Source organism: Mus caroli, unplaced genomic scaffold, assembly GCF_978045245.1.
Source record: "Mus caroli unplaced genomic scaffold, Mus_caroli_1 scaffold_2, whole genome shotgun sequence".
Taxonomy (NCBI): Eukaryota; Metazoa; Chordata; class Mammalia; order Rodentia; family Muridae; genus Mus; species Mus caroli.
The window spans coordinates 153,077,921-153,098,821 of NW_028227257.1; the positions used below are offsets into that span (position 1 = coordinate 153,077,921).

The 20,901-nt window shown below is 52.5% G+C and overlaps 1 protein-coding gene across 2 annotated transcripts in view; it reads right to left on the reverse strand.

Annotated features, from left to right (window-relative positions):
• Col5a1 (collagen type V alpha 1 chain) overlaps positions 1-18,277 on the reverse strand; it is a 151,573-nt gene extending 133,296 nt beyond the window's left edge. For both annotated transcript variants that reach the window (XM_021182371.3, XM_021182365.3), the window contains exon 1: positions 17,781-18,277. In XM_021182371.3, coding sequence (XP_021038030.1) covers positions 17,781-17,889 — 109 coding nt within the window. In that variant the 5' untranslated portion in view covers positions 17,890-18,277. The remainder of the gene's footprint in view (positions 1-17,780) is intronic.
• Positions 18,278-20,901: the final 2,624 nt, after the last annotated feature.

The window sequence follows — 20,901 nt, forward strand, 5'->3', positions numbered from 1 at the left end:
CCTGGAACTCACTTTGTAGACCAGGCTGGCCTCGAACTCAGAAATCCGCCTGCCTCTGCCTCCCGAGTGCTGGCATTAAAGACGTGGGCCACCACAACCGGCTTGCTTCATGAACTCTTAAAAACTTACTTTCCACTAAGTGCATGGATGTGTGTGTGCACACGCATGTGGGTGCTATTGAGTTTATAGAGGGGTACTGGATTCCTCTGGAACTGTAGTTATTTGTGGTTGTTATCCTCACAACATTCGTCCTGGGAACCAAACAGTATATGTTCTTAACCACGCAGCCATCTCCCCAGTCCTTGCAAACTTTTAAGGCCACAAATTGGTTTTACTGTTTTTCCACCAAAAGGCATGCAGCCCAGAGCAGCTGGTTCACACCTCACTGCCTCTGTTTTCTGTAGCTGTACATCTGCCTGCTTCCTAGCAACACACCTCTGGGGTCCTGCATTCATCTCTCAAAAGAAGTACGTAAGAACTGTGGCCTAGGGACCTGCTACCCACTCGGGAGGAAAACCCGAGTCCAGATATTTAAACATCCTTTCCCATGACTGACACATGTGTAGCCACAGACCTGGGTGTTTTCCCCTGGAAGGGCGGGCTCACAGGAAGGAGCCCTCTTCCTTACTAGGCTTCACCTCAAGTTTCTTGAAGATGGGTGCTGCTCAGTGAATCGGAACCTCTAAAACCTCATTGCTTTCTGAGCTCTGTCCTGTCCCGTGGACACACCATAACGTATTTAAATGCATTCCCCGTGGCTAGGCACAATGGTGTATGCCTGTGATCTCAACACGCACTGAGGCTAGCCTGGGCTATTTAAGCAGAGCCTATCTGGACAAATGACTTCTCTTGGTGAGCATGCACATGTTGTGAACCCCTTCTCTTCCCAGCAGCACCTTGCACACACATGAGTGAGGAATATAACACACTCTAAGGCGCAGAGCTGCTGGGCCAAAGGAGTGTGTGCATTTTAACATCTCAACAGCTATTGTTGGTTGCCTATTGTAAAAGGGCAAGATCCGAGGTGTTCACTTCCCCAGGCGACAGTGAAGCCTTACCGTGTGCTATCCTTGTTAAAGTTATACAATTTTCAAATGTACAAGAGTTCCAAATGTTTTCCTTTCGGAGAACTAATTATACCTTTGGCCCTTTAAAATTGATTTGTGGGAACTCTTTGCATATGATACCATATTGACCCCTCTCCTGTCACATAGGCTTACCTTCTTTTCTTGCAATTGGTAGTTGCTTTTACCTTCAGCCAGACAGAAAAACTCAAATTATAATTCTCTTTTACAATTTCTGAGGTTTGTGTCCCACTAACAATGTCACTTTCCCACCCCACCCCACCCCCACCGTGGCCTCATAATCATAAACACCTACCTCCCTAGCTTGCTTCTAGTGGTTCTGTGGTTTCATTTTTAAAGTTCACATCTTTGATCCACCTGGAATTAATTTAGTGCAAGAGGAGGGTAGACAGAGGCATCTTTGCCCCAGATGGCTTCTCCATTATCCCAGTCCAGTTCAGTGATTAATCCCTTCTTTCAAGGCCCTTCTGAAACTACAACCTTTATTAGACCCTAAACTACCGCTAGTGTCCTGACTTTTAAGGGCAAGGGCTATACATCTCCCACCTGCAGCTGATTGGCTCACATGGAATGAGGGTACACTGCTCACTAGCCCCCCAACATGTTCTTCTCCCTAAATGCAGTTCAAGGAGGAGGCCCAAGCCTTCTTGCCACCCACCCCTGTGGCATGCTTTCTCTGTAGCAGGTGGTTTAGAATATGAGGCATGGGGACCACCTGAATGTCCACCAGTAAGAGAGAGACTCGAGTAACACAAGTACTCAGAGATGGGGTGAAACCTACAGCACACACAACACAATGACAGTGAGTCCTCCCTCTGGCCTGCAGTGAGTCCTCCCTGCCTGCCTGCAGGCCTCGGGGTTGTCATCTTCAGGAAGGAGCACCCAGTGAGCACAGGGTCCTTAGCAGAGTGTCTGCAGGAACTCCCCAGGGAGCCACTGTTACAAATCCCCTCCTTTCTTCTTTCTATTAAGACCGGTGAGCTCTGACTTCAAGAATTATAGATGGTTTTAGTCACTTTTTCATGAATTTTCCTGTTTTCCAAGGTCATTGCACACACACACACACACACACACACACACACGAGGTCACCCTCAGTGGGAACCCTGTCTCTGCTGGTGCTATCCTCACCAGACTGACCTGTGACCCCTGGGAACCCAACCCAAATGGAGTCTACTCTTCCTCCCTCCTGAGCTGGCAGGAGAATCAGAGCTGCATTCGTGGTTTAGGCCACATGTGGGCAAAGCCACGGTGCTGCCATAACTAGCTCCAGGATGCAGCTCAGATTTCAAAGAACCCATGGCCCAGCCAGGATGTCACTCTTCTCCTTGGAGCTGTGCCAGCTGTGTGCCAATTACAGCTGCATAGAGCTCACTGCATCACACTTCAGGAAAGAGGTTTCCTTAAGGACTCCTTGGCAAAGCCACACACAGTGCCTTGGACATTGCCGGTGCCCATAGAGGTGTTGCTGAGCTGAATTCTGGGGCTTAGCAGAGCAGGTAGGGCATTTAGTAGGTATACAGCAGCCCCAGGAACGAAGCAGACAAGGTTCTCCTATGGCTGATAGTTCTAGACTTGAGTGTCACAGTACAGACTCTGGTTTGAACCTGTGGCCCAACAGAGACACAATGAACAATAGTTTGGGAGATCAGCAGCAGGCTCCTACCCAAGCAGGCAGCTGTGTGTACCCATCCCTTGAAGAGCTGTCAGAACTGAGGCCAGGGATGAGATCAGAGACGAGGTAAAGCCACAGAGCTGTGAGGGTGAGAGTGGAGAGGGCCAAGTAGAACCCCTGCCAGCGAAGCTACTCAGCCATCAACACTCATGTCTGCGTGCAACCCCTACCCAAGGATGTGAGGAGGAACACACTCATGAACCACTGAGGGATACAGGAGGGGGCCCACAAATGGGGTTCAAATTTGAGAGTCAATAGGTAGAGAACTCTGTGAATCAGGAAAGGGGAAACAGAAACCAGCTTTTCTGGCACCTACAGATGGAGGGTGTCCCTGGACCAGTACAAATGTCCAAATAGAAAGGAAGGTGATGGCCGAACAGGCATGAACCAGGCAGGGTGTGAGAGCATCCCAGCACTCACTCTGACGTAGGCTGGTGTAGAGCTGCATAGGAGGTACAGTGAGATGCCAAGACCAGGTGGCGTGGCTCTGTCCTGGCTGCAGCATCACTCAAGAAGCCAGACCAGGAAACAGTTTTATAAGTGACTGGAAAGAGGTCGGACTACCTCTCAGCCAAGGAATTTATCTGCTGGCCATGATATTGACCAGGCGTGAGCAGTCAGGCAGAAAGAGCACACAGCAGGGGCCTGGTGTCTTAGCCCTGGGAGGGGGGCTGGGAGCATGCCTGTGTCTAAAGTGAGGAGACCTTTATAATCTCACTTCCCACACTCAAAGTTGTAGATAACAGGAGCTGTTCAAGAGAAGGGCCCAAACAGAAAGAAGCAGCCAGAGAGAGTGGGTAGCAGCTAGATGTATTTAAATCATTGCAAAACACGGCTGGAAGTTTTTATAGGGTGAAATGGTAGATCCTGGAATCAGATGAGCTGGGGTTAATTCTGAGGAATGAATACTGAGAGATGGCAGGCTTGGCTGGTCAGCAGAGAGCTGCAGGGAAGGCAGAGATCCCAGGAGAGTGTCAACCCAACCTCAGGCTGGCTCCTCGTGGGCACAGTCACCTGAAAAGTTCTTCCAGGGGCAGAGTAGCAACCACATGGGGTGAAGGGTACACAGAAATTAAGTCAAAGCTTGGAACACAGCTCAGTTGGCAAGTGCTTGCCTAAAATGTACAAAGCCCTGAGTTCAGTCTCTGGTACTGCATAAAATTACAACAGCACATAGCTATACTAACAACACTTGGGATGTGGAAGTAAAAGGATTGGAAGTTCAAGGTCATCTTTGGCTACATAGTTAAGTCTGAGGCTGGCCTAGGGTTATAAAAAAAATAGCAGGTCAAAAGAACCTCATCCCCACAAGGAGACAAGACATGCTTAACTATGTGCAGAGCCACAGGGCTCTCTGGATATATCACACAGATTACGCTAGAGTGCAGATGCCCATCACCATGGCCAGCTTCAAGCCTGTTATTTTCCTAGGCATCACTGAAAGGCCCGGGGTGGTTCAAATCACCATGGGAATTGTGATGCGCGACTCTGGGTCTGAATCTCTGTCTGAAGAGGGGACAGTGCAGTGGGAGTTCACACCAGATATTCTGATCCACCACACATTGGTGGGCAGTCCCTAGGTGTGCCTGGAAAACACTGGGCACCCCATCCCTGCAGATATCAGGACACCTAGCCCAAGAGCCCAGCTCTCCAGTGTTCAGATTACCTTGCCAGGACTATTGCGGCCTTTCCCAGAATGGCACAGACAGCGTGGACCAGGGCTCCCCTGGTTTCCCAGCACCAACTGCTACTCCAGAATGGCTATACTCTTGTTCAGGGGACACCCTGGAGTTTGCAAATTACTTTCAGCTAATCCCAGAAAGGATTCACTAGGCATGCCCCCATGCTGGTCCACTATGAGATACAGCAGACTACAGCCCTGTCTGGTTCTTTATGGCCTCAACTCTGCCTCCTTAGATCCACACCGCAAGCCTATGAAAGATGGGGCATCATCCTGGATGGGGACTCCACCCCGTACATGAAGAAACTAAGGCACAGGCTTGACACTCCTCAAGTCACACTGGCTACCCAAGCCACACCCAATTTTAAAAGGCAAGAAGCCCTGAGGTGCAATGCCACCCTCGGCCTCTAGGTGATGCTTTCTCTTCCCCACTACAGCCAGAGAGACCTGAGTTCCAGGTCTCTGCCCCTCCACAGACCTAGGCCACCTTCTGCTACTGTGTGCTGAGAACTCTGGTCCACTGAGTGACCAAAGTGTCTATGATCACAAGTACACCAGGGGGTCAGGTAGTTGGTCTAGACAGCAAGCACCAATTATAGGATCAGAGCCCCGTGAGGCACACTTAAGACAGCCAGGTCACCAGACATTGTTCTCAGAGTTTTTAATTTTCTTCTCCAAAGGCTCATGATTTAACTGTGAGATACACACCGCACTTAACTTCTCTGGCCACCTTGAGCTTACTGCTAAGCTGTGGCAGCTTGATTCTTGGACCCTCTGACCGATGACTCAACCCCCACCCCAACCCCCCGCACCCACCCGGCTTATCGGGAGGGGAAGGGCGGCGGGGAGCAGGCCCAGAAACCCACCCACTCTTGCCATTCATGTTTGGCTTTCCCAGAGCATCCCCCACACTCATTTCATCAGCTGCCAACTGAGATAGAACAGACAGCCCCTACCTGGCCATAATCCCCGCTATCTGACCTTCTTCCCACTAAAATGGAAAAAAAACGTGACTCAGACTCCTAAACAAACAGGCTCCTCACAGCTGGATGCTGTGGAGAGCAAACCCACAGAGCTCTCCAAAGACAGATCACACGGAGCAGAACCCAGGAATCCAGGGCTGTGGGCTTCAGGAAGCCCAGGGACAGGAACCTGAACCCCAGCCCCGATGACCACACACACTCACACAGGAACACTCATTCTGCCACTGTCTCCACACCCTCTCATTAGTCCCTGCCACAGGGATGGAGACCCCTCCCCAAAGAAAAGGGGGAAATGCCTTCAGTGAAGATGAAAATGTTGTCTTCAATCAGCCTCAGCCTTCTCTACTGGCCCTGACACCCAGCCTGAGTGTCACCCCTCAGGCTGACAGTCATTCCTAGAGCACAGATATTGTCTTAAGGGTTTAAGATCTGTCTTTGCCAGTTGCAGAGCTTCAGTGGGCCTTGGTCTTCTCACCTGTGAAATGGGGAGATGGTGGGGGTGGTGATGTCTCCTGTCTTAGAGCCAAGCTCTTTAAACCACAGGTTGTATCACCTCATGGGTCACATGACAATATGGAGGGGTGTCATGAAACAGCTTGGCAACAGCAACAAGTGTCTCAATGAGCAATGTCCAAAAATTATTTTCAAATCAAATGCACCATGAATCTGAGGTTTCTCTGGCAAGTGGACACCTACGGTGAATTGTGTGACCCCACTACGACCTTGGATGCGGACACAGGTGCTCACTACATACACCTCAGCTTGGAGCCAGACTGCTGCACCTCAAGAAACCAATGCTTCATCTACGTGTAATGTCTCCTGCTCTTAAAGAAGCATAATGATTTCATCACAAACAAACGACACAAGCTTTCATATTTCCCCACCATCATCCCTCAGGAGCAAGCATCAAATTAGCATATCTTTGAATTTTATTATGCTACTATGTTTGATTTTTCAAAAGTTGTCATTTGAGCTGCTGATCTGAGCATGAAAACAAAATTATTTCTGTTTGTGAAAACAAAAAATCATTAAATGAATTTTGGCTTGGGATAAGGGTGAAATTTCCAACAATTTATCAAATGGCCCCAAACCCACCTCTGCCCACTTGTACTACGCATTTGTATGAGGTTGAATTCTCAGCACTGACGATCATAAAATCAAGACATTGAGCATCTCTGAAAAACACGGAGGCCACTATACATCTGACCATGGCAATATTCAGCCAAGATTTAATCTTTATATAAAGATAAATACGTGTATCTATTTAATTAGCATGCAAACTTGCTTTTATCTTTAAAAGATGGCATAATAGGTATAGCAAAGAACTGTTTTAAAATAAACTTCCTCACACTAATCAGTAAATGTTTGGTTTGTGCGCCTATTTTACATATCTGTAGAGCCGGGGTCACATGAAAAGGGAGTTCAAGCAGGACACATTTAGAGCCCTGGCTGAGAAGATGCCATTAGGATAGATTGGGTAGGGAAACACTTGGGTAAGTGGGAGGAGGGTGGGGAGAGGAGTGGGGAGGAAGGTGGAGAGGAAGAGGGGGAGAAGGGGTGGGGAGGAACAGAAAGGGGAGACTGAGAAGGGAAGAGAGGAGGGGGAAGTGGAGGGGAAGTAGGAAGAGGATGAAGAGGGAAAGAAGAAAAAGGAGGAAACATAAGAAGGGGGAGAGAGGAGCAGGAGGAGGCAGCAACCTGGAGAGTCCTGGTCTTCACATTCAGTGAGCATTGGGCATGCGTCTTCATGTGTGAAGGTTCCGTTACCAGAACCAAAGGAAGCTTTGGGGAATAGCAAGACCCCAGGGCCTGATTGGAACCCGTGGCCCCTCCCCTCCAGTCCAGAGGCTGACCCTCCTTGGCTGTCCTGACCTGATTACAGGGGTACCTGAAGGACCACAATGGACAGATGAGCTGTCTGTTCTCCATTCTCCAGTCTTCCTCACGTACAAAGGCAAGCAGAGAGAAGGGTCTTGTCTTTCCCCTACTACATCCCGTGTGGCCTTTCTGCCACACTGTCCATGCCCTAGTACAACAGTCCCTCCTGGAGCCTGAAAATCCGCCTCGAGGGCCAAGCAGCTGTTTGCAATCGGCCCAGCCCTAGCCCCAAGCAGAGGAGGTGGAGTAAGTAAGTCCACAGGCTGGACTCAGAGAGTCTCGGGGCATGTGAGGACAGGCATCCCCAAAGCTAGGAGACCCAGGGCTGCCCCTCCCCCTGGACAGAGCCAGCAACAGTGAAGAAATGGGGCGGGCCTAAAAGGGCAGGAAAGAGCTCTCTACTTGCCGCCCATTTTCAGTCACTGCTGATGAACAGGGAACATCTCACCAGCCTCAAGCCAGACTTTAACACAATGGCTTGGAGGCATTTTATAGCACCTGCCAGGGGGGTGGGGTGGGCTCTCCTGTCTGCACACCACCCAAGTGAGATGTTTGGGAACCATCATGGTCATCTAAGAAAGCCTTGGATGAGCCATCCTGCAGTGACCTTCCAGCCATCAGAGGCAAAGACATTAGAGCTGGAATAGCTTCCCCAGCTGGTTGGATCAGGACAGCCAGGCTCCTTTCCCCAGCACCAGGATTATGGCAGATGGACCCTCTCTACTTCCCTCTCCTCCCGACCTGTGACTTCAGAAATCCCCAACTCATCTGAGTGTAATTATCTGCAAGTGGCCTGTAGCTGCAGGTCAGACCCCAGATTCTATAAGCACTCCCTCGGTGCATCTGTCAGTTCCTTCCTTCCAAAGCAGCCAGCTAGCCCTCCCACTCCTGGGCAGAAAAACACCTTCTGTCCTAAGCCCCAGGTGTCAAGTGCAGGGGAAGGTGGGATGGCCCCAACGTGACCCAGAGATTCACCTCATCACCACTGGGAGCCCTTGCCCTAAGGAAGTGACTGTGGCTGAGGAGGCATGGCACTATACCCACACACAACCACACAGCACCTTTACCCTTCACAGAAATTGAGGGGTGCTCCTCGATCCCAATCAGTACAAAGACAAGCTATGGAACAGTTACATCATAGGCCATCCTCCATCCTGCTACCATCTACTACCCCCATGGGCTGGAGGCAACTCACAATCCTAGGCTCAAAGCCCACAGCAACCTCACGAGATCTGGTCCTACCTACCAGCTGTTTCCAGTTAAACGATTCTAACGCATTGATGAACTGATCAGATCAGAGAGATTTACTGGCACGCTCCAAGGCCCACCACCAGGAGCCTAAATACGCTCTCCTGATCCACAGGACCCTCCACTGTCCTGTTCTCTTAATATCTGCTGAACTTTCCCCATGCCTGCAATACAACTGAGCTGGCAATGGAGACAGGATGCCCTGGGGACTCCCTGCTGTGCCCAGAGTTATCCCACTGTGCCCTCAACTGATCATTAACACCAGAATGTGGGAGGACTGCTAGAGAGCTTCGTAGAACTGGCTCCATTAACGAACCCACAAGTACAAGGTAGGGTCCTAGGGCCACTGAAGCTGACAGTTATGTGGGTGCCTGGCTCTACCCGCTGGTCTCACTCTAGGTGCCCTGCTGAGCCCCTCAAGGCCCTTTCTGAAGGAAGTGCAGCTCCTGCTTCACTTTCCTCAAGCCTAGAGAACACCAGGCATGTCTGGGCAGGGTCACGGGCCCTCTGCAAAAGGCTAGCATTCAGCTCTCTGGGGACCAGCCCGCCATGCCAGGGCGTTACTAGAGGGCGGGTAAGCCCCTGCTGCAGTCGGAATGGCAGCACAGAACATCTGGGATGCAGCTTTCCTGATACAGGGCACAGCACACAGGGTACCCATCTTGTGTCACACACTAGGCAGTCACTTCAGGCCCTTGGCTCCAGGCTTGGCTGAGTGGAGCTTGTCCTGTGCCTGCCACTCAGCTCATCATCTAGCAGTAGGCAGAGGCCTCAGGGACACCTAGCCAGGACAAGCTCCAGGAAAGCACCACAGGCCCTCTGCTTCAGTATTGTCTACTCAGGGGATAGAAGGGGCTGGAGTCTGCACCATCAACCTACCCATAGTTGGCTGAAGCGGGATGGTCCTAGGCTTCCCTGCAGCTCCTTAATAAGCTCCAGGCAGTATAGCTCCATGTGTGAGTTCTGCAGGCTCCTTGTGTGCCTCACACAGGCACGCACTGATGTCATATTACAAGAGGAGCTACAGCAGGTGTTGCAATCTCTATTCAGCTCGCCTCGGTGATGAGATAGCATTTTATGTCCACTCTGCAGATGGGGAAACCCAGGCACGGTAGGTGCCTCTAAGTGAGTGTTGTGCTAAGTCCCAGCACGCAGGGAAGGGCAAGATGCAGGGGCCCTCCCTCCTAACCCCTGATTGTGAACTGGATGTCTGAGGGTGTGGGAAACAGCTGTCCTCTGCCCCTCTGGCCTGGGCCTCCAGGGCACTGACCCGCTCTAAGCTCCATCTCTTCATCCTTCCCACACAGATGTGTCACCAATAAGACCACACTACCATAGCCCGTAGGGAGAGCGCCTGTGGGCGACAACAGGGAGAGTCCAGAGAGGCGGAGGAGTTCAGCCAGGAGTCTGGCATTTAGGGACATATGCCCAAAAAGTCACTACTGAAAGGGGGATGAGGCAAGACTAGCAGACCTGGGGGCTTTGCAGGATATAGGGCCTTGTTGGACCAAGTTTCTCCCACTACCCTCAGTGCTGACAGACTTTCAGCCATATCCTGCTCCAGAACCTCACAGCTCCATACACTCCAGCCCAGCCTTGATCCCTAAGATCTGCTTCAAAGTATACAAGAGTCAGCTGAATAGCAGTCTTCCCTTTGGAGAAGACTGGATGGATTCCACAGACAGGAAATGGGCAGTATCCTGATTCTTCCGCTGTACGAAGAATGTAAGGAAGGGGCTGGTGGGGCATCCCCAGACTTCACACAGCTTCTCATACATTTTTCCAGCCAGGCTCTCCCATGCTGAAACTCAAGCCCATGCCACTTAGCATCCCAGAGCCAGAAGAAATTCAAGGGGCTCTTTTTATGCCCAGTGTGACAACTGCAGGCTGTCCCATACTGGGGCAGGAGCCAGCTTTTCTAACCCACACTGACTGCCACTATGAGCTCTGACAATGGAGAAAAAATAGTTGGGCATACACCTGGACCATTGCCCTCCCAAAGGAGGATGCTTCAGGGGTGCCTCATCCTGTATCAGACAGGGGGAATTGTTGTCCAGCACCTGTGGCAAGGACACTGCTATTTTCCAAAATCACCCACTTCTGTCTGAAGGGAACAAGGGGGCCAGGCCAATGATACCACATTGGCTTTTATGATTTTATATGACTGAAGTGAGGCCACAAAAGCAGAGAGTAACTTGCATGGTTTCCTGTGACCTGGCCTGGCAGAGCCTCCATGTACACATCTGCAAGATTCAGTCCCACTCAAAGATGTCTGAGGGGCTCAAGCACTGTGCATGTCATGCCCGGAGAGCACCCAGGAGCACAAGCACTGTGTGAGTTATGCCTGGAGAGCAGGATTATAATGAGGATGAAAGGGAGCCGAAAGGAACAATAGGGGGAAGTGCCTTCTGGTTCATGCAGAGGTACCTACCTTCAATTGTGCAAGGGGTGGGCCCCAGGGTGCTTAGCACAGTGCTTTGGAGGCAGGCCTAGAAACACAATCTGGTCTCTGATTGGCCAGTCCTCCATAGGGACTGGCAAGTGCCTTCTTTTGATTCTTCAAAGCCTCTTTGGGACCGGTAGGGGTGATCTCGTTTTGACAGGTGCCTCTGATGACTGGCACAAATCCCAAGGCCTGGTGAGGATTTTCTTGCTTCTCACTATAACTGTACACCACTTGACATCTATATGGTTGTTTGTCCCCTCTACGCACCCTACTCTAGAAGTTCCTGTCAGTCAGGGAGAGCTTACCAGCGCTCACCTATGCCCTGGAACCCACAGGGACTATGAGATGTAAATCCCAGCAAGATGTAAATTCCAGTTTCCTCACTGTAGCACAAGGCAGGATGGAGGCGACCTTTCTGACTCTCACCACACCACAGTGCCCACTTAGGCGGGGATGCTCACCAGTCTCACTGGGAAGTCACTGCTTTTCTAAGCTGCCCGCAGCACCACACACACACACACACACACACATGCAGACATGTGCACACATGCACATGTGCATGCACATGTGTGTGCACACGCCTGCAAACTCACGTACATGTGCACACACACACATTTTTTTTTGAGACAGGGTTTCTCTGTGTAGCCCTGGCTGTCCTGGAACTCACTCTGTAGACCAGGCTGGCCTCAAACTCAGAAATCCGCCTGCCTCTGCCTCCCAAGTGCTGGGATTAAAGGCGTGCGCCACCACGCCCGGCTCACACACACATTTTCATGTCCCATTTGTGCCACTCGTTTCTTTCCTTTTCTCCTTTTTAAGGATGCTATTAGAATCCCCATTGCCAAGGCACTAGTAGGAAAGAAAAGGATGGGAAACTAAATTTGCCCACAAGAAGCCAGCACTGGAGCCAGAAAGATTGCATTGCAGGTTATGGTTACTTCCTGTCAAGCCTGGCAACCTAAACTCGGTTCCTGGAACCCAGATGATAGAAGGAGAACCAACTCCAGCAAGTTGTCCTCTGTACACAAACACACACACACAAACACATACACACACACATATACACACACATGCACACACACACAAACATACATATATACATACACACACATGCACACACACATATACACACATGCACACACACACAAACATACATACACACACAAACATACATACACACATATAAATAGATAGATAGATAGATAGATAGATAGATAGATAGATAAATGCAATACAAAAAAATGTTAGGAAACAGGTTTACAGTCGAAGCAATGGTACCCACGTCATGCCCAGCAGCACCTCTCCCCTGGAACTCCAAATTATTACATTTTAAGGAAAGTGGGTCAGTCTGTGGTTCATGTCTTAGCTCTGAGTCACCAAACTGGTAACATTTACCACTGATGTGGGTTCATCACTGAAGTTGGGAATATCCCAGAAAAATGACTGTGTTTACAGGAGCTGAGACTACTTGACATGGTGACAGAGAGTGAACTTGTAGCCTGTGATATGACCGGAAATGTGTCACTGACAGTTCTTTCATCCCCTCACTCCCTCCCCAGACCCAGAAGAGGTGGCCAGGAGCCATGAATGGCCAAGTCCATTTGGACTTCCTGATCCCAGATCCTCCTTGTAGGGTGGAGCAGCTGCAGTGGGAGGGGTGTGGAGGTCTCTGGTCCACGCTGCACAGGATCAGACTCCCAATGGCCAGCAGAGCTTGGGACCTCTGGAGAGGTGAAACAGTCACAAAGGCACTGCTTCCAATGTTTGTCCCATCTTGAAGACCCAGTGTGGCCCTCTTGGGAGAATGGGGACAAGTGGCTCCCACAGCTGGCAATCCCAGCTTCTAGCCATCAAGAACCCCAATGATCATAACAGCAAGCACACTGCTTATCTGTGCTTCATATGGCAGTGTAGTGATCTCACCGGGATCTGCTGTCATTACAATCATATCCATCTGCTCACGAGTGGGAAAACTGAGGCCCAAGCCATTGAGTACCCAGCTGGGAAGAATCGGAGACAGGATGAGCATGCAGGCTGCCTCACCCAAGACCCCTGTTCTTTCTACCCCACCCCCCAACACGGGGGTCTGCAGTCAGACCATGTCCTACAGTGACTGCAAGATGGCCTGTGAGAAGGGCCCAGGCAGGCTCTATCAGTGGCATCCTGGCACATCCAAGAGCTGGGCCAGAATTGCTACAGGCATCTGTCCAAGTGCTGACCGCATACACGCTGATTACATAGGAGAATACAAGATGAGGAGCCCAGGTGTCACATAACATTGCTCTCATGAAACTGGGAGGACCTGTGGACCAGCCCACCCTGTGGCAGGACGCAGGGTCTGTGGTCACTGAGAGCACCAGGGGTTCCAGGGCCACAAGCGCCTCTTCACCTCCCATCCTGCACAGAGTAAAGAACCTTTTCAAGACGGCTATGGAAACCACACAAGCATTATGTGTGTGCTTTTATACTCCCACACATATGTGCTCTTACATACACAGTTGTTTTACACATGCAGGCATGAGCACGTGGGTCCCACATGGACAAGCACATTACACTCACACACAGCCTGAGGTGCACATACACACATGAGAATAACCCTGAAATTGACCTGTCCAGTGCCTTCACACACACACGCACTCCTCAGGTGACTACAATGCCTCCGAGATGTGACTGGCCAGGGAGCCACATGCATATGAGAGCCAGGCAGAAAGGCAGGAGATGCATGGCACCTCCTTGCACACACACTCTTCTGCCCAAGTTTCTGGAATCATGATGTTTGGAGAGGATTTAGGGAACACCGCCCATTAGCACAGAACACAGCTTGTGAGACAGCCCTTCATCCCAGTGCCTAAGTCAGTCAGTCTCAGACCCACCCACCCCCAAAGTGGCAGATGCTAGTCTTCTCATTTTTCAGGAAGGAAAACTGAGGCAGAGACTCATCCTAGCTAACCTTCAACCTCAGAGGCAGAGACAGTGCATGCTGGCTTTCTCAGCCATGCACATCCCTTGATGGTGCAGTACCACCAAGGGCTGTCCTTCACCAACCATCAGAAGAGTTCCCACGGGCAAAGCCAAGGCCTGTCTGGTTTGTACTGACTGTATCCTGCTAACACGGTACCTGGACACGCTCCCATCCTGAACAGGAAGGGGATACCAGTGGGGCCCTGGGACACCTACTTATTTTTTGTTGGTAGCATTTCTGCTCTCCTGGTATAATGTCGACAAGGCAGGCAAGAACTGGGGACCTGCCAACCCACTGATGAGGGGGTTTCCAGCCAAGGAAGACAGTCCGGGGAGAACCTCCTTAGATAAGTTTGGAATATTCAACAAAAGCAAATTAAACCAGAAGGAGGTGACACAGTGAGGGATGGTAATAAAAAGAAAGGGGTCAGGCCACCAGGGACTCCATGGAGATGTCCTCCATAGCTGCTTCACAGGGCCAGCATGTCTGAGGTGGCCTAAGAACAAGAAGAAAGATGTCTGGATGTGGAGAAGGAATGAGGAATCCCTTCATCACCACCCCCAGCGCCTCCAGACCAAGAGCAAGCTAAATAAAGTCTGTGGTACTTGAAGGTTCTGCTGACTGGGAAGAGCCTGGGTGGTCCAAAAGGAGATAGGGAGCCCCTGCAGAAGGCTGTGAACCTCAAGGAGAGAGAGGATGGAGGGAAAGAATAAGAGAGAAGAAGAAAGAAAGGGCCCAGGGGACAGAGGAGAGACGGAGAGGCAGGAGCAGCAGCAGCAGGGGACATGGCGCTGGCAGAGTGCAACACCCCATCTGTCCCCCAGCGCCCTGCCTGGACTGGGCCCCCAAGCTGGGATCATAGCTCAGGGTACTGGGTCTCCCAGGGGAAAGCTAGGAAATGGATGTGAGATCAAAGAACAGAACAAGAGGGAGTGGGCCAGGGCTCGCAGGAGGGGCTCCGGCCAGGTTAGTCAGCTCTGCTTCTCCACGGCTGAGCTTCTGTCCAGACAGGTACCAGCACACTAGCCACCAGTATTCACTGTTCCCTGAGCCCCAGGCTACAGCAAACAGTGTCCTGGGGTAGGGGAGACAATGCTTTCCTGACCCACTGGGCACCACTCACCACCCCTGCGGTGACCCTGGGGACCGGGTTAGATCTGTACAATCTGTATTCTACTCAACAACTGGAACCCTAAGAGGGTACAGGAAGTTGTTTTGGCTTGCTTTTTTTAAATGAAGAAAGAGGCTTCCAGCCAGAGGCAGGGGCAGGCAGCGGGCATCAGCTGCCCTCAGCTAAGGGTGTGACTATGAGGAGCATCCAGAAATATCTACAGGGTGGGGTGGAGAGGCAGTCTCTGGCCAGCACTGCAGGGCCAGCCCCCAAGACAGCATCATCAGAGAAGAGGCTGTGAGCTAGCCCCCGGAGGGAACTCATCTACCACACAGCTGGTGAGGGCACACAGCTCCAACCCTGCAGCCAGAGTAATACACCCTGACAGACACAGGGGGCTTCTACAGACTGGACTTTGTGGGAAAAGTGAAGGAGGGATAAGGGGAAGAGAGGGGAGGGAGGAGAGGGGAGAGAGGAGAGAGGAGGAGGGAGAGAGGAGGGGGGAGGGAGGAGAGGGGAGAGAGGAGGGAAGGCCCAAGGATGTCCCTGTAGCCAACTCATTGAGTCACAGGAAATTTAACCATTCAGTATCTGTCAAGTCTTACAAAACTTGGCTGGCTTTCCCCACAAATTATTGCAAAAAAAAAAAAGCAGTCACATGACCCAAGCCCACCAATAGCACATGGAAGAGATGACCTCAATTTCCAAATATTGGGGTCACATTTCATTTCTCATTCCTCCCCCCTTAAGGCTTTTAGCAGCTCCCAGAGCAATCGGACTTCTCACTCCTTCACACACTTGGCCAAGAGAGAGACAGGATCTGTGCTCACAGAAACCTCGGAAAACATCTGGCAGGTCCGAGAGGGGGAGCAGAGCAGGGTCTGTTTGCACTTTCTCCTGACCTGTCAGCATCAAACGCACCCTGCTGCCCCTCTGGCCATGCACTGAGGGTGACTTCAAAGTGGGTCGCACCACAGGAGCAGAGGGGAAAGCCTCCCGAAGCCCACCCAGAAAAGCAGTTTCTTTATGTGCTTCTAAAAGTCAATTCTGTCCAAAGCAAAACAGCTAACAGCACAGCCAGGACCCAGGCAGCCCCTTCCAAATGGCCGCACCCTCAACAGCACAGGGAAGTGGGGGAGAGCATAGTGATAGAGTGACGCAGAGAGGTAGGGGGCCACAGGACAGGACAGGGCTGGGACAAGGTACAGGGTGGACAGGGTGAACCCAGAACACCCTACCTATGCTAGTGGTAACCCCAGCTTCCCATGTGAGGGGTCCACTGAAGGCTTCCCTCCTGAGGTTCTGGGGCGCACAGGGGAACACTGTGGGAGTATAGGGAAGAGAGAGGCTGACCTCTCTTGTCTCTCCTCCATACTTTCCTGAGGGCCTTCAGCATTCCCTACTGCTAGCTTAACCCTGGGAACTCCAGGGCAGTTGGTCCAAGTTCCACAAGAGTGAGAATCATCAGCCCATGCTCTCCCTGGGTCCCTGCAGGCCCTGGCCCCTCCCATTTCCACTCTTGCTCATCCTGTGGCCACTGGACACTAATGGTGCCAGAAAGCAGAAGAAGAATATTGTAATTGGCCATGGGGGGGGGGGGTGGAAATTGATTCTCCTGCTAGTCCTAGTAGCACCAGCTAAGCTGAGGAGAGCCCTGTCACTGCATAAGGGCTGACCACTCCACCAGCTGTTCGGCTGCCTGAACTCTTTCTAACCGCCTTCACCTCCCTGTATCAGCACATGCCTGGTGCCTTCCCACCCTGGGCTATGGTGTTTAAGGGCTCTGGGAAGGTTTATCCCACAACTAACTAACAAGAGTAATGCTGAAAATAATATGCCTGCCCAGACCTAAGCCTGAAAGCGCTGAAATACAGACAGAGACAACCAGTACCTTCCTGATTCTGCCCATTGGATCAGGGCTCCTTCAGAGAACCCAACCTGGCAGGAGGAGTCTCACATCTGCAGATCATCTGAGAAGCTCCCAGCCCAGACTCCAAGGCCCTCTCCAGGCTTCCTGTTCATCCCATCTTTGGGCAGAAAGCCCAAGAAAACGACCTCTAAGGGGTTTGGAGGTTTGAGGTCAGGCTAGGAATAGGGCTGGCCTACCTCACAGGGCTCCCCAGTGCCCCTGAAGACTTGGCAGGGACTACAGGGAACTCTGTCCCCTGGGAATTGCAGAAACTTAGCTCAGACAAGCAAGAGGGTGTGTACAGAGGGAAGTCCATAGCTGGGGATTCAAACTTCTGGGATCCCCCTCCACCCCTAGGCGTCCCTGGGAAACTGAATGGCCTTGACTCTAGGGGGCGGCCCTTTCCAGCTTTCAGAAGGAAAGTTTCTGCTTAAGGGCTGCGTGGGATGCAGCGGATCGCCTGCGATGTGGGACAGAAAATGCGATATTTGGAGACAAAAGTGTGACCACCTCTGCTGGGATCTAACACGAGGCAGATTCTTCCTTGACTCGACCAACAGCCCCACCCAGCAGGCCCGTTTGAGGAGGGGGCGGTACGCCGCGGGGATGGAGTTGGCCCGGCTCCCTCTCCTGGGCCCCCAACGAATGGTATTCGTTGTCTTGCCCGGTGCATTCCACAGGCCAAGGAGGAAAGTTCTGCAGGCTCGGAGGAGGCCGGCGGCGAAGGAGCCCGAGGTGACAGCGGCGCGGAGGTTCTGCGCACCTCCTACAGTCCCGGAGGTCCGGTCCCCAGAGCGCTCTTACCTGCGCGGCTCGAAGGCGGCGCCCACAGCAGCAGCAAGAACAGGGGCAGCCGCGAGGACAGCAGCAGGGCGCCTGGGCGCGCAGCTTTCCAGCGGGTGTGTACGTCCATGCCGGCGGGGTGCGCGGGCCAGGGAGCGGGAGACGCACACGATGCACGGGGACCAGAGACACGTCCCGGGTGGCGGACGCTAGGGGAGCGCGACAACTTCAGGGAGTCATAGGAAGCTCGGCACCCGCCCGATCTCCCCCGCGGCGGTGGCTGTTCTGGAAGGGGCAGCGGGCGCGCTCGCCCACGGCGCAGGGATCGACTGTGGCCCGGGACGGCCGGGACCCCCTCGCTGGCTGCTCGCGCACTCCCTGTCCTCCTTCTTCTAGTCTCGTGGCCTCCTCACCGCTGCTGCCCCGCGACCCGCTCCCCGTGGGCGCTCCGCTGGAGTGAGGTCCTGCGCCAGCCGCGGGGACCAGGAGTGCGGACCTCGCCTTCGGCGCTGAGCACTTTTCCCCCCTTTCCCTCCCTCCCTCGCTGCTGGCAGACAACGCGGAGGCTGTGGATTCCCCCACCCCCCACCGCCCCCAACGCCCGCAGCAAATCAGAGCCCGGCGCCCGGCTCAGCAAGGCCGGCCCCCGCCTCCCACTGGGCGCCGAGGGCGAGGGGGTGGGGATAGCGGGCGAGTCGCGGCGAGGAAGGGGCTGGCCCGGGGCGGGAGCGGACGTGGGACGGGGGCGGCGCCCCTGTTCTTTCTCCCCGTTCTGGGCGGCGGCCTCCGGAACCCGATGGCCCACCCTGATCCTCGATTCTTCCCGCCTCAGGTACCCCGACCTGGCCAGACTCCAAGAACCAGCGTTGAGGGACCCCCCGAAGTTTGATCGCTGGAATTCAAAAGAGAGATTGCAGTACCACACAGAACTTTCTCTTTAAGGAGGAGTTCCTCTTCTGGGCGGAGACTCAACTCGCAATTCAGCCAGAAGGGGCTCCCTAGACTATGACTGACAGGCCAACACAGCGCTGGGGACCTGCCTTCTACCTCTCCACAGACCAGACTGTCAAGGATGCCCAGGGGGGCCTTAAGTGAACAAGGAGTGACCAAGTTATTAATCAGGTGAAGGTCAGTCTCAGATCCCACCCCACCGCCTTACTGCTGTCCCTGGTGGCCCAACAACTCATAAGGAAAAGGAAGAGCCCCCTTCCAGAGCTGACAGCTGGAAAAGGAGAGGGGCTCCCAGCTCCCCATCTACAGCAGAGGGAGACAGGAGTTCTCCCAGACTTCTCCAGGCCTGGGAGGCCTTGCAAAAGCCTGACTCACTGCCCTGCCCTTCTCCTAGGGCTTCTAGGGTTTGTTTAGAAAGAATCAGAGTGAATTAAGAAGGCTTTCAGACACAAAGCCATCGCTGCCTTTGAACACATTGCAGCCTGGAAGAATTTTGTAGTGATGGAGACCTGCCTGGGACATCTCTCTCCGGCTGCATCCTCAGGCTCCCTAGTTTCTCATTATTCTCCAAACAAGAGGAGAGTGGCAGTCAGGGTGTAGAGGCATTCATGGGATAGAGGCAGTCAAGGGGCAAAGGCAGTCAGAGGGCGGAGGCAGTCAGGGGATAGAGGCAGTCAGGGGATAGAGCAGTCAGGGGGCAGAGGCAGTCAGAGAACAGAGGCAATCAGAGGAGTTGCTGGGATAGCCATGCTCTGGTTCTTGAATCTGAATGGGGGTGGCTAGTACTGACTTAATTCAAGCTTTGCTTAAGTGTGGGATGTACCCTATAGGGAACATCAGACAGTACACAGAATAGAGGAGGAAAGCTGGGGATGCAGCTCAGAGGCTGTGCACGAAGGTCCTAAATTCTATCCAGAGTACAGGGAGGGCAGAGGGAAACAAGCTTGAGTGGACATGCAGACAGACAGACTCAGTCACAGTATAGTAAAAGTTAAAAGTCAGCTTGTACAGTTGGTTATGGAATAATTATGTATGTGTGTAAGTTGTCTGAATGATAAGGAGATGTGTACGTGTGCATATATGAACACATGTGGGGGCATGTACATCCATATGTGTGTCTCTGGGTGTGTGCTGTGTGTACTGTGTGCTTATGTGCCATTCCATTGGTGAGTTTCATGGGGATGAAAACCTCAGCCATCCAGAGGCTTGCACCAAGCTCACCTCCCCATCCCCAACCTGCATCAGGTCTATATATCAGGGGAGGTCTTTCTCCCATCCACAGATGGGGACGCTGCAAGTCAGGCAGGGTAAGGGGCTTACCCAGAGCACCAAATCAACAACTCAATCAGCAACAAATCAATCAAGCTCTCAGCAGAGCCAAGACGAGTGCTGCAGCTGATCAGCAGGCACAGGGTTCTTCCCTCTTCGTGCTATAATACAGACTCAGAACACCTGCCTTCCAGCAGGTACACCCTAGGCATCCTGCTCAGGCTAAGCCAGCCCATACCCAGCATACCCAGTGTGCCCACTGGCATCTCATGATAATGGAGAGTATTGGTCATGGTCTGTTCGCCAGCATGAGTCTTTGAGGAAGCAAGCTGCCTGCGGGCCCCATCTACACCAGCCCGCACTATTGCACCAGGTCTCCATGATCATGGACATAGTCTTGTGCTTCCGCTGTGTTCTTTCCATCTCGCCTGTCTCTGTGTATCCACCTCCATCCAGTGTCCCCTGCATGTCCCTGCCATCCATACATGCCATTACCCTCTGTTGTAGAATACAGTCCTCCAAGCAAAGCAACTGCCATTATCATCAGGTCACCTGTCCCTGCTTGCAGGAGTCCATCCTGATTAAGCTTGTGGACTGTTGCTGTTCTCGCATAGAAGCAGACAATGAGGGAGGACCTATACCTGAGAATCTGGGGAGAAGCAAAGAGGAAACGCTAAGGGGTGGGAGGTGCTTTCCTTCTTCTCAGAGCATATGGAGTCTCTCAGGCACATTACAAGACTGGACCTCCAACAGGTGCTGGGCCCCAGCAGCTCTGCGGTAGATGCAGAAGGTCATGATGAGCTGTGGCTCTGCCCTGTGTGTAGAGATAATCACACCAGCAGGGATGCCTTTACATTTGTGCCCAGAGAAGAGCTCCACCCATGCGTCCTTCAGCTGGCATTCAGAAGCCAGACCCATGTCC